General features: G+C 39.7%; 1 protein-coding gene across 1 annotated transcript in view; it reads right to left on the reverse strand.

The window, feature by feature from the left end:
• The window catches only part of maml3 (mastermind-like transcriptional coactivator 3), a 133,073-nt gene that overhangs the window by 36,425 nt on the left and 78,193 nt on the right, over positions 1 to 18,455 (reverse strand). Inside the window, exon 2 of the mRNA XM_059552551.1 lies at positions 14,812 to 16,386. Coding sequence (XP_059408534.1) covers positions 14,812 to 16,386 — 1,575 coding nt within the window. The remainder of the gene's footprint in view (positions 1 to 14,811; positions 16,387 to 18,455) is intronic.

The raw sequence follows: 18,455 nt of genomic DNA on the forward strand, positions 1-18,455 counted from the left end.
TTCTTATCTCCTCCTAGACCAGCCAGTTCCTCGACCTCATCTCTGCTGGTGCCAGTCAGTCCCGCAGCTCACCCTCAGTCTGCGCCATCTGGGCGCGATGGCTCACCGCAGGACTTCCAGTCTCCAGCTCTGCCTTGGCGTGTGGATTCCCTGTCTCCGCCTCCAGCCTCCGAGCCCTGGACTCTTTCTCTGTCCTTCGACCCAGCGGCTCTGCCTTGGCTCTTAGCTCCCTCGTCTCCACCTTGGCCTAGCATCCCACCTGCTTCACCGGGCTCCCTCGTCCCTCCGGCTCCACCTTGGACAGTCATCAGCCATCCGCCGCCTCGGGACTCCATTCCTCTGGCTTCACCTCGTCACGCCATCCCTCCGGCTCTGTCAGGCTCCTCCTTCCCTCTGGTTCCACCTCCATCCTCAGTCACTCCGGCTCTGCAGTGGTCTTCCAAGGCCCCGCCTCCACCTTGGTCGGCTGAGCCTTCTGCTCCGCCTTGGCCCTCCGGATCCTCGGCTTCACCCTGGCTCTGCGGCTGCGCTGCTCCATCTTGGGCTCCTCACCCACCGATGCAGTCTTTGTCTGTCGGCCCCCTGGTGTCGTTGGCTCCTTCTCCACCATGGCTCCTCCCGCCGTCGACTCCACCGTGGATCTCCATCCTGGCTGGTCTCTGGAGCACCATCTGGCTCCTCCTGCTCCGGGCTCCTCCCTCCATCCACTCCGTCCTGGTTCCCAGCTCCTTGCTCCCTCTTCGCCTGCCCCTTGCCTGCCCCACACCCACCTCCAGAACCCCCACCCTCCTTCCGCTGGTATTCCTCTTGCGGTGCGAGGACGCACTGTTCCGGGGGTGGGGGGGGTTAACTGTTACGTTCATGGACTTCTGCTTCCTTATTTGGTCTTCCTGTTCTTGTTTTGTTAATTGATTGATCCCCACCTGTCTCCAGTTCCCTCATTACCTCCTGTGTGCTTAAATACCCTGTCTGTTTAGTTCTTCTTCGTCCGTGATTAAGTTAACCTAATGATGTGAGTTGATGTAGTTATGTGATGTTGTATCCTGATGTTAGTTAATGTGTGTTCAGTAAACTCCTCTTTTGATTAAGACCCTCCTCGAGCGCTTTATTTCTACGTTAGCATGCACCCAACTGTAACATTTATGGGTTACACAATATTAGTGGCAGGGGAAAAGGTACAAAACCAGGGACGGACTCGGACAAAATAGTGTAGCCACACTGACACAGCACATTTACTACTTACATATGTGCACAGATGGTGAAATAATATAAGCAGTACCATATATGTAACAGATATTTAAACAGTTAATGTATGTGTCTGGAAAACAATGCTTACTACTTTTTAAAGAGCACACATTTATAACAAATTTACAAACAGTAAAAACAAAGAAAAAGAATCTGAGGATGCTGCAGAGTCTGTGTGCTCTCCGTTTATGCCATTTGTCTGCTGTTACTGTCATTCACTACAGTTTGTTGTTCTTTGTTGTCACTGTCAGACAGAGGAAAGGTTTTCCTACCTCTACCACACATCTCCCTGTCTCTGCTAGGCCTACTGTAGCATTCTTCCTCACAGCGCTAGTATTTTAAGTAAGTAAACTAGCTTGTGTTGGTATGTCTCTGATGATGTGCTTGTGCTTGATTTTTTTTTTTACTGAACGATTCGGTCGGCCCATCTCGGGACCAGGTGACTGATCATCACTGACTGGGCTAAATGCTTAACATTTATTTATTATTAACAGTATTAATATTATAAACATATAGAAATCGTGCAAGCCTATGCACTGTTGGCCCATAAAAACTATTTTATTTATATGCGTTAAGAAAAATTCTGACTGGCCCACATCAAACAAAATGGTCTGGGCCCTCTGGCATTTGCCAGATGACCAATCCACCGCTGTACAAAACAACGTTCTGGCAGTTAAGGCAGGTGTAGCAACAAGATTTGAAATGTAATATGACAAGAAAAACAACTTAAGATATTTTAAGGCTGATTAAAGTGATTATTATGTTTTAAATATGGATATGGATATACAGGAGGCCTTTGTTCACCCACTGGAGCCCCGTGAGACACTTTTTTTTTATGGAAGGGCGCTTTTTATTTCACTTCTTTTGGACTGAAGGAATGTAACACCCATTGACTGCAATGATAGAGCTTGAAAGATCAAAGGCAATTTTTAATATAACTAACTGGATTCGTCTGAAAGAAGAAAGTCATATACACCTAGGATTCCTCGGGGGTGAGTAAAACGCAGCCTAATTTTCATGTTTAATATCAATATAGACATTGAATTATAACAAAGCCAAAATATGGGTAGCAAGCCAATTCTAGTGCTTGTTTAATAGTGTCTACATGTTTTGAGGGTGACGAGGACGGTACAGAAAAATACTACCCACTGCAATCTCACAGCAGCATTAAGCACACTAAAAACTAAATAACAATCCTCGCATGTTGACAGGTGTCAAACATTTCCATGCACACATACACAAAACACACATGTGCAACCTCTTCACACACAAAACTCCCACCTTCCCATCTCAAGTCTGCCATTGATTTCGGAAGTAAATCGCTATGAGCCGTGGTATCTATGGCAACACAGTGGCTGAGGCGGCCAAAGTTTCTCTCTCTCTCTTACTGGTGAGGTATCCTCACTGGAGGAAGTGAGAGGAGGGGGTAGAGGAAGAGAGAGAGGCATCATTCTTATTCTGTGCTACAGGCCAGTGTTGGCTTCATAGCACACTGGCAGCAACAGCATCCTGGTCCCTGCATACTAAACAGAGCTCTGTCATCCAAGCACACACTCAAATAAATGTGAATCTTATTAATATCCAGACTGTTTTATAGCCTACATTATTATAGCTACAACACTCAAACACAACCACACACACACACACACACAAACACACACATATATACATATATATATATATATATATAAAATATAATGCTAACACACACAGGCAGGCAGACACCCACTGCAGGCTGCTTTTTCCTAGGCACCATATGCCCCAGCACACACACACCTCCTCCTGGCCTGTGCACTAGCCCCCCATGACCACCATCCTCTTTCCATCTCCTCTGCTCTCTATCACCTCCCTTCCTCTCCCTCTCCCTCTCCGCTGCCATGATCCATGTGGTCTCTCCATCTGTCAGTGTTAGCGCGCGGACAAAGAGAAGAGTGCAGCAGTGGCAGCGCTCACACACAAACACACACACACACACACACACACACACACACACTACAGTCAGTGCGCACAGGTATTGCAGTGCAATAAAACCAGCATGTAGCTACAGTTGCCATGAGTGAATCTCAAAAAAAACTATGACTGGGACTTGTTTCGACCCAAAATTAAAACCGAAAAAGAAACTGCATGTTGACAACTAAGTCAACTTTTTTAGGACCTATAAAATTTCTGCATTGTGACACTAATTTTGTGGCAAATAGGTGGTATATTAAACAAATGCTTGAATCCATATATTAATTAAGCATTTTTGTCCTTTTGATTTTGCAGTGGAATATTACATATGCATTTCTTAAAGGTTTTTGTTAGATTCACCCTCACTGCACTGCAACACTCATGGTGTAACAGGTCTCTGTAGGCACTGCAGTTGGAAATCATATCACATGATACTGCTTTTGGTCTAGGTGCCATATTTCACACTCGTTTTCCCTATAAAGATCAACGATCTCCCACAATTTTGATCTGAATGTGGATGGGGCTTCAAATCAGAACCGACTGTATGTATAGATGGAGCAGCATCAAACATGAGAATCATACAGTGAGACATCCAGCAATGTCTGTCTGCATGTGTATGGCTTTAATAATGGTGGTTTAAACGGGATGAATTTACTTGGTGACTATTTTGTGAATATTACAACAACTCTAAAAAGAGCCAATAAATGAATAGACTTATATGTATATTAGATATATATATATATATATATATATATATATATATATATATATACACACATACATACATACATACATATATATATATATATACAACCCGAATTCCGGAAAAGTTGGGACGTTTTTTAAATTTTAATAAAATGAAAACTAAAGGAATTTCACATCACATGAGCCAATATTTTATTCACAATAGAACATAGATAACGTAGCAAATGTTTAAACTGAGAAATTTTACACTTTTATCCACTTAATTAGCTCATTTAAAATTTAATGCCTGCTACAGGTCTCAAAAAAGTTGGCACGGGGGCAACAAATGGCTAAAAAAGCAAGCAGTTTTGAAAAGATTCAGCTGGGAGAACATCTAGTGATTAATTAAGTTAATTGATATCAGGTCTGTAACATGATTAGCTATAAAAGCTTTGTCTTAGAGAAGCAGAGTCTCTCAGAAGTAAAGATGGGCAGAGGCTCTCCAATCTGTGAAAGACTGCGTAAAAAAATTGTGGAAAACTTTAAAAACAATGTTCCTCAACGTCAAATTGCAAAGGCCTTGCAAATCTCATCATCTATAGTGCATAACATCAAAAGATTCAGAGAAACTGGAGAAATCTCTGTGCGTAAGGGACAAGGCCGGAGACCTTTATTGGATGCCCGTGGTCTTCGGGCTCTCAGACGACACTGCATCACTCATCGGCATGATTGTGTCAATGACATTACTAAATGGGCCCAGGAATACTTTCAGAAACCACTGTTGGTAAACACAATCCGCTGTGCCATCAGCAGATGCCAACTAAAGCTCTATCACGCAAAAAGGAAGCCATATGTGAACATGGTCCAGAAGCGCTGTCGTGTCCTGTGGGCCAAGGCTCATTTAAAATGGACTATTTCAAAGTGGAATAGTGTTTTATGGTCAGACGAGTCCAAATTTGACATTCTTGTTGGAAATCACGGACGCCGTGTCCTCCGGGCTAAAGAGGAGGGAGACCTTCCAGCATGTTATCAGCGTTCAGTTCAAAAGCCAGCATCTCTGATGGTATGGGGGTGCATAAGTGCATACGGTATGGGCAGCTTGCATGTTTTGGAAGGCTCTGTGAATGCTGAAAGGTATATAAAGGTTTTAGAGCAACATATGCTTCCCTCCAAACAACGTCTATTTCAGGGAAGGCCTTGTTTATTTCAGCAGGACAATGCAAAACCACATACTGCAGCTATAACAACAGCATGGCTTCGTCGTAGAAGAGTCCGGGTGCTAACCTGGCCTGCCTGCAGTCCAGATCTTTCACCTATAGAGAACATTTGGCGCATCATTAAACGAAAAATACGTCAAAGACGACCACGAACTCTTCAGCAGCTGGAAATCTATATAAGGCAAGAATGGAACCAAAATTCCAACAGCAAAACTCAAGCAACTCATAGCCTCAATGCCCAGACGTCTTCAAACTGTTTTGAAAAGAAAAGGTGATGCTACACCATGGTAAACATGCCCCGTCCCAACTATTTTGAGACCTGTAGCAGAAATCAAAATAGAAATGAGCTCATTTTGTGCATAAAATTGTAAACTTTCTCAGTTTAAACATTTGCTATGTTATCTATGTTCTATTGTGAATAAAATATTGGCTCATGTGATTTGAAAGTCTTTTAGTTTTCATTTTATTAAAATTTTAAAAACGTCCCAACTTTTCCGGAATTCGGGTTGTGTATATATATATATATATATATATATATATATATATATATATATATATATATATATATATATATATACACATATACACACACCACTACAAAGATACAAGCTATATATTAACTTAAAATATACAGAATATAAAATAATTAATTAAACTAAAAAAAAGTCTAAATTATAAATAAACTTAAAATGCAGAATGTACCACTAAAAAGATTAAAACTATAAATACAATTAATATATAAATAAAATAGATATACAAAAAAAATAACTACATATAAACTAGTTTTATACAACTATAAACAAACATATAAATAAATAAACTTCATAATATATATATATAAAATAATACACCACTAAAAGATATTTAAACTAAACAAACAAAAAATTATTACGATTCAATAATGATACTCACAAACTGACTAGTTGCTGGATGGCCATGTAACATGTTGTTAAGTACTGCAAAAAGCACACTGTATGATTATGTTCTCTGTGAATATAACTTTATTTCCAGTAAAAATGTACATGTACCACACAAGCCATTCAGAATTTTACATCTATGAATTACAGGTTAAATGTGTAAAATATAAGCATTAACAACAAATCAACAAAAGGTGGTATATTATTAGCTGCAGACATTTTTAACATCAACTTGAGTGTATAAGTGAGACTCATACTTATTCTACTCAGCCTTAAGCTTTAGTCTATAGACAGCCGCTATCTATACTGACGCTCTTTCTGTAGCTCATTCATGGCTGTGTCAATATAGTTCAGTGTAGAGATGTTGACTATAGGCCCCCTGTGAATATGCAATAGATAAACATACATCACTATGGGATATCAAGTGGAGAAAATATTGGCACAACTGGGAATTGTGTGTGTGTGTGTGTGTCTGCGTTTACAAACTCTCTATACAACTAGTTGCTAAAACAATGCTCCATTGCTGTATCTGCCCTCTTTGCTTGTTGACGCACACAAGTGCACACAAATGCCTTCGTTTAGGCGGCACAGCGACGGTCGGCTGTGGTTATGTCTGGTGTCTGTGTTGTCAAGGATACAACAAGTGCGGTGCGCTTCAGCCCCCACCGCTCTTTCCTCCCGTCCTCAATCCTTCAGGATCTGAGAGCGGCTCGGCTCAATCCCTGATGTGTGCACGCATGTGTGTGTGTGTTTGGGAGAGAGTGTCGGACGAGGAGGGGGGTTTGAAGGAAAGCAATACCTCTCCTTCCTGTGAATAAAGAGAGGGGGGGAAAGGGGTGAGGACAAGAGCAGTAGGGTGGTCTTTTTATGATGTCTCTGAATTATGAATTTCTCTGAAACTCTGAATTTCCCCACTGTTTGAGATTTATTCCACAACATTGTGCTTCCGTGGCACATGAAAGATGACCGCAGTACAGGCAGAACTCAAGGTAAGCTAGTCATATGAATTCACTTTTACCTCAAAAGATTGGTATTGCCGTTCTTTGTCAATATGGAATAAGGAACAAAACAGTGTCTTTCTTAGTAGGGCTTGCTAAGGCAAAAATCACTATTGCCCATTCTTAGGCTTCTGGATTTGAAGAAACTTAAGCCCCTTTCACACTGCCATTCCGGCAAATACACGGGTAAAGTGTTCCGGCAATTGTTCCCGGGTCGCTAGATTTTGCACTTTTCACGACACGTGACATCAGGGCGTGACGTGTAATGTACGAGTCGAAAACATTAGGCACGTTATACTTTCACTGAAGCAAGCGAACGATCTCGGCTCGATTTTGGCTTGGTGTATAAACGAGCAAAAAAAATACCACTAGATAAACACTGCAGGAGAGACAAGGCCTTATCTCAGGACCATTTATACAGTCTTATACACAACATTAAAAAGTTACCATAGTTTAAAAAACTTTTGGTAAATGATTACCTTTCAATAAACAAATCTCTTTTTTTTTTTTTACAATAAGAGGCTGTGCAATTTTGCAGACAAAAAAGGTCCATTGCCTACTGTCAATAATTTTGTGATGTATGAAGCACTGTTCACACAGATGCCAATTTCAAACCAAGCAGCTTTCTATTGGATAACTTGGCAAATTATCTTGACCCAGTTTAAACTTCTGTTTCAAAATCTGAGTTGAGAAATCACTTGCCCTCACATTTTTATCCAAATAATGGATCTTGTCCAAGAATATTCTGTGAAAAATAGTAGATGTGATGGCACCTTTAGAAACTACATCATAACGCCCCACCTACAATAACCAACCACCTAGCAACGTGCCTAAACCACTTACAACACCTTAGAAAACACAAAGTAATGCATGCTAGGTGATTGCAATATATTGGTAACCACCCACAACACCCAAGAAATGCGTTAAAAACTACTCCGAACACTTAGAAATCTCATAGTAACACCCTGGTAACCATTCCAAACACCCTAGCAACCACCTACCACCAAAGTCCTAGCAGTTTCCCACAACACGCTAGCAATGTGCTTAAAAAACCTCTTAGAGGTTAGATTTTTACACTGTAAAAATGGCTTAGTAATGCCCTGACAACCACCCACAACACCAACCGCCTAGTAAGCATACATCCAGTAACTAAACGATGACAGATAGTTTTGACAGATTTGTTTGCTCTGCCAGGTACCATTTATAGTTTCTTTTGAAACATAAAAACATACATTTTGTCACACCAGACTACTTGAGAGGCTGACTGCCCATTAGGCAACCCCACTGTTAATATTCGAAGCCCCTAAGCATCTATTAGTTCACACACAAGCTTTTCATTGACATTAGCCCTAGTACACACTCAAACACAAACACACACATACACAAACAAACAAACAAAGCCCACCATATCGCTTCCCCTTCTTTCCCTTTGATCACCCACAAATAAATTACAGCCGTCACAGCGATATGCAAAATGGCATGGAGTGACAATCAAAGCCTGACTAACAAGCTTATAAGGACCGTGCCAAAGTTTCATAATCGCACACTAATAAGATTATGTAAACTCATCCATTTAGCCACCTGTGTATAAAAAAAGAAAATGAGAAAAAGAAAACTAAACAACGAGATGCGTTCTGACCTCTATGTGTGTTCAAGGAAGCCATTGTGAGAAAGCTTTTTATCCAATGTCTTCACTTTTATAAGCAACCACAAATATTGCTAATTGCTATTCCACCCCATCCCAAGACTGTCCACCAACAGAATCTACCACTCTTTAATCAATAACCTCATGGTCTGCCTATTGTCTAGATGAAAGATCCAATAAGATGTTTAATTCAAATGTATTATCCAATCAAAAACTTGCCATTCCAATCCAAATGAAAGCCTGTGCACACAGAGTATCAAGATATAACAGTGGTAGTGAGCTCTGAAACAAGCAGCCAGATATTTGATAATATATTGAAAACGATTACATCCTCCTTGTTTTCTATTCATTTTTGTTAATGTAATACAGTGTGATTAAAAAGTCTGAGAAAACTAGTGAAAAAAACTTTTTCTAATGTAATCTTTCAGCATCATAAACTGAGCTAAAAATAAAAATGAAAAAAATAAAAAATTATATATATATATATATATATATATATATATATATATATAAATAAAACTTTATTTTAAATACCAGATTTTCAATTTGTTATTATAGACATACCACTATTGTGTGAAGCCAGAAGCCACCTTCTGGTTTCGTTGCAAACAATGGAGCTACTAATTTACAAAATGCATGTGCTGTGATTTGTTATTGATTTTCCATAGCAGAAAACTGCACATGTAACACTGCACATGTTCTCTATGGGAAAAAGGGAGATAAAAATTATGTAAATGACATATTATGAGAGAGAAGCATTAGCATCGCATTCAAATTGCCTTAATGTAATGTCTGAGCTAAGCTAGCACCTTTTGTTTTGTTTGCTGACACAAATCTTAAATAGTTTGCTAGCTACTTCACTGCAGGTTGATTATTGTTCTAATTTGTGCATAAAAACATTTGCCACTAATAACTACAAGAACGGAAGATGATGCTGCTCTAAAAGGAAGCAAAGAAGTAATTCTGATATGTAGACCTCAGGCAAAACAAAAATTAGCATTAGCGATGAACACACCAGTCTGACTGGTCTTAAAAAGCTGAGAAAACATGATGTGAAAAATTAGCAAATGTCTGTCATGATTTTATCTACTACATTCAAAGAAATGAAACCAGCATTTATGTGAGGTCAAGTACATAGAGCAAAGTGCATTAAAATCGAAAAAGCTGACTTTGGTGCTCCCATATTGATTAAACTAAGAAAATGCAAGACTGCGGATTATAACATCAATAGCATATTTAGCAGAAGGGAAATTACAAATGAGCTTATTTCTCTTTTTCATAGTGTCCATCTATTCTCTTTCATAATACCTTTATCTCATTTAGTCTGATTTCTTTTACACCTTTTCCATAATTCACACCATCTTTTACGTAGGGTCTACCTTCATTCTGGTTTCTTTATTTCTCTCTTTTTCTTTCTCTCTACCTTGTTTCGCTTCTCTGCTGCATTTTCCTTTGGCTGCAAAAGAACCAACCATCATAAATCTACCCCTTTATTGCTTCTGAGGAGAGAGAACGAGGGAAAGAGGGAAGGGAGGGGGGACATGGGAGCTGCAGGAGAAGAAGAAAAAAAGAGGAGAAGGGGTGGCGGAATATCTAATCTCAGAGCAAGAGCTACAGAACCCAATGAACAGATGGATAAAATAGAAAAAATGAGAGAGAGGGAGCCTGGGAGGGGCTAAGGATGTCACCATAAATGAGAATAATTTACAGTTCAGAAGCTAGCAGACTCGAGACCTCTTCAGTAACTGAGACCACCACCAGCACCCTTCCAATTACAAAAGGCATTCTAGCACTCTTGGCTGACTTTTTCATGTAAACCATAGTCTAACTAAGAAAGCTGTGTTAGATAATTATGCAAGAAATAGTAACATATTTCACTCTTTATTTGTGGACTGGAGGCCAGTGGTTACAACCATTGAGCAAATGGCAGTGACATTTAAGTGAACAGTAATGAATTTGAAAATCCTGTCAAAGTAATTTGAAAATCCTATCAATTCCTGACACTGAAAGAAAAGCTTCTCTCTTCTTTTAGTGTTGCCATTTGCTCTTTATTCCAATGATAGGATGATGGAAAGGGATTTTGGTGGCCACAGGGACATCGGAGGTTGGCGCATACGCATAAATATATTACAGAGTGTCAATTTCCTATTCCAAGAGCTAGCTGTTGCTCAGGGCAACAGGAACCATTACTGTCCCACTGCAAAACAGACATAAAATCCAGAGTTATGGGTGAGGACTAGTGTTGTCACGATACCAAAATTATTGTTTCGATACCGATACCTAGTCAAGAATTGCGAAAGAAAAAAGAAAAAAAAAGAAAAGAAAATTTAGCAGCAATATCTCAGATATTGTAACTTATTCTGTCAGTTTGCAACCTTTTCTTTCAGAGGAGAAAACTCAGCCAGTGAGCTTTAATGAGCGTCATCTTTAGTGAGTGTCATCTTTTTCTACCAGTCGTGGACCGGCGGCCACAGTATCACTTGTGCTCATAAAAAAAAAAACTCATAAAGAGTCATTTGCTTTGTTCTTAAATGAATGAACGAATCGATTAAATAAATGATTCATTGATAAGGCAGTGACATGCTGCCACCTACTGTCGGTTTCAGTTTCATTTGAAAGTATAAATGAGTCATTTAAATCGTTTAATATTTCCATTTTCAAAACTTTAAATGTTAAACATTAATTTCATTACATGGTTCTTATGAAATAGATTAATGCCACCTCTAAGTTTTCTCAAAAAGTCTGTATAATCCTTAATGCAACAGCAGAGTTCTGTGCCTTGCAAAGCTGAAATGTTGATGCTGATTTCATTTGACTGGTAACTTATACCTCTGGATTGTATTTTACTAATTTAATAAAAATGAGATGGAAAATGGGATCAAAAAGGTAAAAAAGATAAATAAATCAAATATTGCCCTATTAATTTATTTATGTTCCTAAACACAAAAAAAATCTAAAAAGAAAATGTAAGTATAGAGGCCTTGATACTGTAACGTTACCTTTTAAAAAACTAATTGCAAACGTTTATGCAAAGTGTATTATGTTCAAATCATGCAATACTGTACCGCTAAATAAGAAAGGTTTTGAGGGCAAAGCTAATCAGGCCAATGAGAGAAAATTAATAATCAATCTCATTTTTTATTAAATCATTCTTTCATTTCACTAATCAATCTTTTTTAATTTTTTTAATTTTTTTATTAAACACAAAGGGGTCTTTAATGATGCTTACATTATAGCATGTGCAAATTCACAAACAAAGTATATATAATTTGGCCAAAATTACAGGTACCTATATTATTATTAATATTCAAGAATGAATAAATGTACTGTTATTATAGATTACAAAGGTATTTATAATTAAATACATCCAAAAGGTCAGGACTTGCCATAAATTTTCTTATTTATTTAACCATTGTAATAATTTCCAAATTTTGACTTATTTGTGTCATTCGATAACTATATTCCCTATATCTATATTTGTAATTGCTTTATTGTAAAATAAATCAGGTGTTACTAGGGGTGTAAAATCACGGTTCGGTACGTACCTCGGTTTTAAAGTCACGGTTCGGTTCATTTTCGGTACAGTAAGGGGAAGAAATGCAAACATTAAACTGCAGGTTGTTTATTACTATACACTTTTTTAAAAAATACTTTTTAATAAAATATATATAAAATAAAAAAAGAATAAGAAATAAAATACTCCACTAAGTTCTCCACTAAATAAAATACTCTCAGTCTCAAACCAATATCATATAATAAGATATAATGAAAAATATAAATAAATAACTATGATTACAGTGCAGCACTACCAATCCCAGCTTGTAGGCCTGCTTCACCAGAACCGTGCTGTGCATGCTGCTGTAGGTGACAGGCTCTTGTCTTCATGACAACAATATCTATACTTCATGTTGAGCATAAATATAAAGCCTGCTGATAAACGACACCGTCAACAGTATTGACGGCAAAATAGACTATGTTTGACAGGTGCAATATTTGAAAATCGATGATTATTAATTTATTTTTTAAATTACATTTATATCTGAATTTATGTCAACCTATAGACTTTCAAACATCAAAGTGTCATGAATTAATATGTATTTGTGTACAAAATGACATATAAACATGTTTTCCTATTCTATTTTGCCTGGAAACGCTTGCGTGTCGCGTAAAAAATAGGCGTCGGTTCTATTTCTAGCATGCACGCGTTTTCCGCGCGGCTCGAGATGCGCGTCTCACGCAGGCAGTCTGCAAGCTCTAACCTGTTAACATGGGAGCCGAATTAAAAACGGACACGCCACGCAGCTGAGACGCTTTCGCCACGCATCCAGTGTGTCACCGGCCTGAATCAGCTGCAGGGCGGGATTTGCGCTGAACACGGAGACTTCTGCCACTTAATATGTTCGTTTGGAAACACAAAAATGTACCGCGCACAAAATATTGCATTCCGTCATTCGGTACACACGTGCACCGTACCGAATGCCCTCTACCGAAACAGTCCAGTACGAATACACCTACCGTTACACCCCTAGGTGTTACAGAAGCTGGATCTGAATCATTGGGTTGAGTAAATGTAAATAAACAGAATTTCTATTTTTATGAAACTATCACCAACTATTTATTAAATTGAAATGAAAGCCTACTCAAAATATAATATAATAATAAAATAATAATATTACTTTCTTATTAATTTAACTGTTGAATAAAATCATTTCCAAATTTGCACTCATTTGTGCCTGGGGTGATAACTTTATGAGACAAAAGCTATATGTATAATTGTAAGGGCTATCCTTGCCATCTTCGCGCTCTTGCAAACTGGATGCTCTGACTTGCCATAGAGTCCTTATAGCCATGAGATGTGTGTCCATGAGTAAATAAATCTGCATCTTAAGTGGCGTGTTGCGTTAACTTAACGTCTGTCGGCGTGTGGCGTTATTTTAACGCGTGGTGGCGTCTAGCGTTAACTTATCGCGTAACGGCGCTTATTTAACGCCTGGTGGCGTTATGAAAACGGCGTTTTAAAATTAATACGGCGTTAAAAAGCACGCGTTTTCTGGTCCACTTGGCTTTCCGTAGTGAACGAGCTGAATGAACTGATACATCTCGTTTATGAACGAAATGAATGAGTATACAGGGTCCGTGAGCCAAGCATGTTAATCTCGATCAGCAATCAGCAGATACAAAGCGCAGTTATAGGTGCTGTGCAGATACGCTCATTTTCATAATTAGCATACAGAACACAAGTCCACATTTAATGCCCATTATAATGTGAATATTATATATGAACTGTTTGACCAAACAATTAAACAACTTATTTAAACTATTTAATGCAATTTTGCACACATTTTAGTAAAGCCAAATCAGTTTAGTAAAGCCACTAATGCAGCCATCTCGCTGCTTTCTCGCTCTTTCTTGCTGCTTGCGTGAGGAGAAAACACACAGATGTCCATAGGGAGGCACTGGAAGCGTGCGTTGCACACTCCAAAATGAAATACGTCTCTTACTAATGTGGAACGCAGTCATTCTTTGAAGTATCGATACTAATAAATTTAGGAATCGTGACGTTTTTAATTTCCGAGAATCGCGATACTTTTGAAGTATCGGTGCACCGTGCAACACTAGTGAGGACTTATCGGTTGGACTCTTATAGGTTGTTTCTAGGCAAACTGCCCAATGCTGAAGCTTTAAATGCATGATTAAGAATTAGCTTTTAGTCTTACATAGCGAGAATGTTGTCTAAAGTTGCAAAAATGTAGCATCTTATATCTTATAAAGTCTAATTGGCATATTAAAGCATCCAATCACAATCCTGATGTTTTGAGGTGGTTTTATCTGAAGTACATTACACCAAAATAATAGAATGATAAAAAAAAAAAAACCTAAATAAAAAATTCAGAAATATATAACAACGGTGCAGCAGTCTCAATCAATGACTGTATAGAAAATACACACAGATAATAAATACACCATTGTCTTTGTCCCAAGCACAGACTAACAAAGATATAGTACACCAAGAAACTCTAAAGCGGACACCTCGCTGTAACAACAACCATCTGAACACAAAAAACTCAAAGATTAGCTTATAAACATCCGATTTCCATTCAAATATTGATATTTAGCTCTCCATAACATAGCATGAATAAAATCAGGGATCTTACCTGTACATGCTGCTGTATTGAGCCATATGGCATCCCTTGACTCAGCATTTTTTTATTCATCATCATCATCCTCTTCTGTTCTTCACTTAAATGGGCTGACTGGTTGGGCATTGGACCTGGAGCTTGTGGTGGCCCACCCCCTTGCCCTGCGGTGCCCTGCAAGTAGGGCATCATCGGGTTTTTGGGTTGATTGGCCATGGGCGGTGTTATTCGCTGACTCATGTGGTCTACTCCACTGAAATGAGTCAGCGGCTTGGTGTTGCTATAAGAGAGCTGCTTATTGAGGTTGTTTTGGGCAGCCAAGTTATTAGATTGCTGCTGCTGCTGTTGCTGGTTGAGCATGTTCATGTGGTTCTGTGGGAGGTAGTTGTTAATGCTTGGTGTTTTTGGCCCCATTGTGTTGCTAGCATTAAAAGTCTGCGTATACATCATGGGGCTATTTGGTTTGTCTGGGTTAAAGGGTCCACTGTATGGGCTTGTTGGTGCTGCTGCAGGCGACCAGTTTGCTGCCTGGGACTGCTGTTGGTGTTTTTGTTGGATAAGTTTGGCACGTTGCTGCTGCTGGGCAGCCATTTGCTTCAGCTGCTCAGCCGGTGAAAGTTCAGAGGTGGGCGGGGCTGGTACACCTCCACCTGTTCCCCCTGATCCAGGACCACCTCCTGTTACTGGAGTTGATGCCATGGGGCCAACAGCAGGACCTGCGTTCATCATGTATCCATTCCCGGGCCTTGAGGTCTGGGTCTGCGCTTGGGTGGGCGTTTGTGGAGAACGAGCCACGCAGTTAGCGGGTGATCCTGATGGCATTCCAACTGCTGGTGACTGCTGCAAGGGTTGTTGGGGTGGTGTCCCATTGGCAGCAGTTGCAAATGGGGGACCAGAGGAAGATGGTCTCACCTGAGGTGACCCCATGGGCATCTGTCCACTCTGCGGCATACTGTTGGGTGCGGTAGTGACAGAGTTAGGTGCTGGGTCTTGTGCAAGCTGGGTTTGTTCCGTTGTGGCCCGTGTGAAGTCACTCACCTCCTTTTTCTCCTCAAAGTCCTCGTTGAAGAGGTCGTGCATGTCATCCTCAGGCACTGTGTTAGCCAGCTCATCAATAAGTTCCTGCCATTCCTGGTCATTCAGATTAATGTCAGAGAATAGCTTGTTCTGATTTGAAAGTGACGTTTCCGAGGAATCGATTCCACCACCATCGTCCAAAGGCTCTTGTTTCATGTCCTTTAGTAGGCTGAAGCCATCTTCCAACTCCAATGAACCATTCAGTTTAATATCAGGCATTCCACCATTTTTGCCTAAATCCTCAGGTCGTCCAGTAATATGGTTTGTACCAGCATTGCCGTTGCCGGTTCCATTGTTTGAGGAGGCACTGTTATTGCCCAAGGGCAAGTTGGGTTTGATGTCCATCGGATGAAGTGGGGAAATGGGTGGGAGGCTACCAATAGTGTCCATTCCAGTGCATCCTTCCTTACGGAGTCTCTTTGTAGTGGGAGAGTAACTCCCATCACTGAGACCATTTTGGTCACCGTTTAAAGGAGACCGGGCACTGTCTAATTTCCTCTTCACTGTCTCCTGGAGCTGAGAGAAATTAAAAGAGAGAACAATGGTTAGAAGGGTCTCTTCAGGTCCATATAAAAACATATGAACAACAACAACACACTTTCAGAACATTGTTGTCCAGTGAAGCAGTTTCTTAGTCTATAAATAGTCAGACATGGTTTTATTCAAATAAGTATTTACATTTCAGAGCAGAAGCACGTCAGAGTGGTTTCTAGTCCAGAATGACAAAATGTACATAAGTAATATATTTTCGCTATCAAAACACTTCACAATAGCAAAACTTGTGTGCTAATGATCAATGTCATTGTGGTTACGTGTACAATAATAATAATAATAATATTATATATAATATTCTCTTGATATGTGTGCACATCCAGGAGCTTGGTAAAAGTTACATTTTTAAAAACTCTATTTTAAACTCAAAGACACTTTCTATCTGACTGTCAGATCAGGTTCTTGTAAACTCTTAAGGCCGGGACACACCAAGTCGACTTCAAAGAACTACCGGTGAGGAAAGCCAACGTGTTATCGTCTTGCGTCGGGAGCGTCGCACCAAAATGCTGTGCTCTAACACACCGCACAGACTACAGCCGACGGCAAACTAACATGTGCGTTCTGTGCATGCGTAAGAGGAACTATCTGTCCATAACAGCACATATTTATAATATATATTTGTCATTCAAAAGGAGAAACCGTAAACAAAGATATACGAGATAAACTCAGATACACTAAACGTAAACAAAGTGGTGCTTGCATACCATTTTGAATATCAGTAACGTTGATTACTTTAATAATTTTAAGTGGCTCATTTTGTTATGAATACATTTGCATATTAGAATGATTGGGAAAGATCACATAACATTTTAAACAGTCTTCGGTCTGTACCACCTTCATTTGCATGCTTGTTTTCATCACTTTCACTTTAATTCTCGGCACGGATTCGTTCACCAAACTGAACATCCAATCAGAGTTCTTACTCTCACCGACGGCCCCACCGTAGATTCAACATGTTGAATCGGGCAAACTGACATGAGCCCGACGAGTGGAAAACACCAAACAAACTAGCCCGACCGTTGCTTGCCGTCAGCAAACTGTTGGGGCTTGGTGTGTCCCGACCTTTAGCCAGCTTAATTTTGCAAGGCCTCATAGTGAGCTAGTCATTCAACCCACTGGCTCATTCGTTTTGTAATATGTACACTGCACACATAGACAAAAATATTAATTCTCACTGCACGGACAATTTCTGATAAGAGGGAAAAGGTTACAAGCAACAGCTATCACTTCACAATAACAAAGAGAGAGAGAGAGAGAGAAGAGAGAGATAATCTGTTGCAAAACAAAACGAATTTCAGAGTTCACACATAGGCACACTTTTATCCCACAATGCTCTTCTGCTTAATTTGTCTCAGCCATTAAGCTGTGTCTAAGCTGCTCAACACAAGCATGCTAGACAGTAACACACATGTACATGCCAACAGAGGTTAGGGATGGGAGACAAACCTTAAAAATGTCATTATTGCCTTAAATAGCATTACATATTGGCACAATAAACAACAAATGAGAGAACTGCAATCAGTCTAAATTAAAGTTTTCCTCCAGTTAGTCCACAAATCTTTCTTTTAACATTCAGTTGTGCCACTTTGCAGAGGGTCCCTTCCCTCTCACACTGCAAGGCAGTGCGGTGGAGAATGAACAGCAGCAAATATTAACGGGGGAAAGAGTGATAGATGCCTCCTCAGAGGTGAGGATAGAAAGGAAGGTGAAAAGCATATCCCATCATCTCTCCACATCTTTCTTCTTGTGCTAATGACTCTCACAGTGAACACATTTAACGGTGTGTTAATTACAGAAGTGAAATGTGTGCGTAAATCCAGAGATGTAGATAAACTGGAAGAACATTAGCAAAAAATTCTCCCCATACACAACAGCAGGATCCCACCCACCTTATGCTTATCCCAGTGGACTTCAGTGTGTGTCTGTGTGTGCGTGCATGTTAGAAATCTCTCTCTCTCTCTCTCTCTCTCTCTCACACACACACACACACACACACACACCACTCTACTGAAACATGCGAAACAACAAGATTC

Source organism: Carassius carassius, chromosome 6, assembly GCF_963082965.1.
Source record: "Carassius carassius chromosome 6, fCarCar2.1, whole genome shotgun sequence".
In the NCBI taxonomy this organism is placed as follows: domain Eukaryota; kingdom Metazoa; phylum Chordata; class Actinopteri; order Cypriniformes; family Cyprinidae; genus Carassius; species Carassius carassius.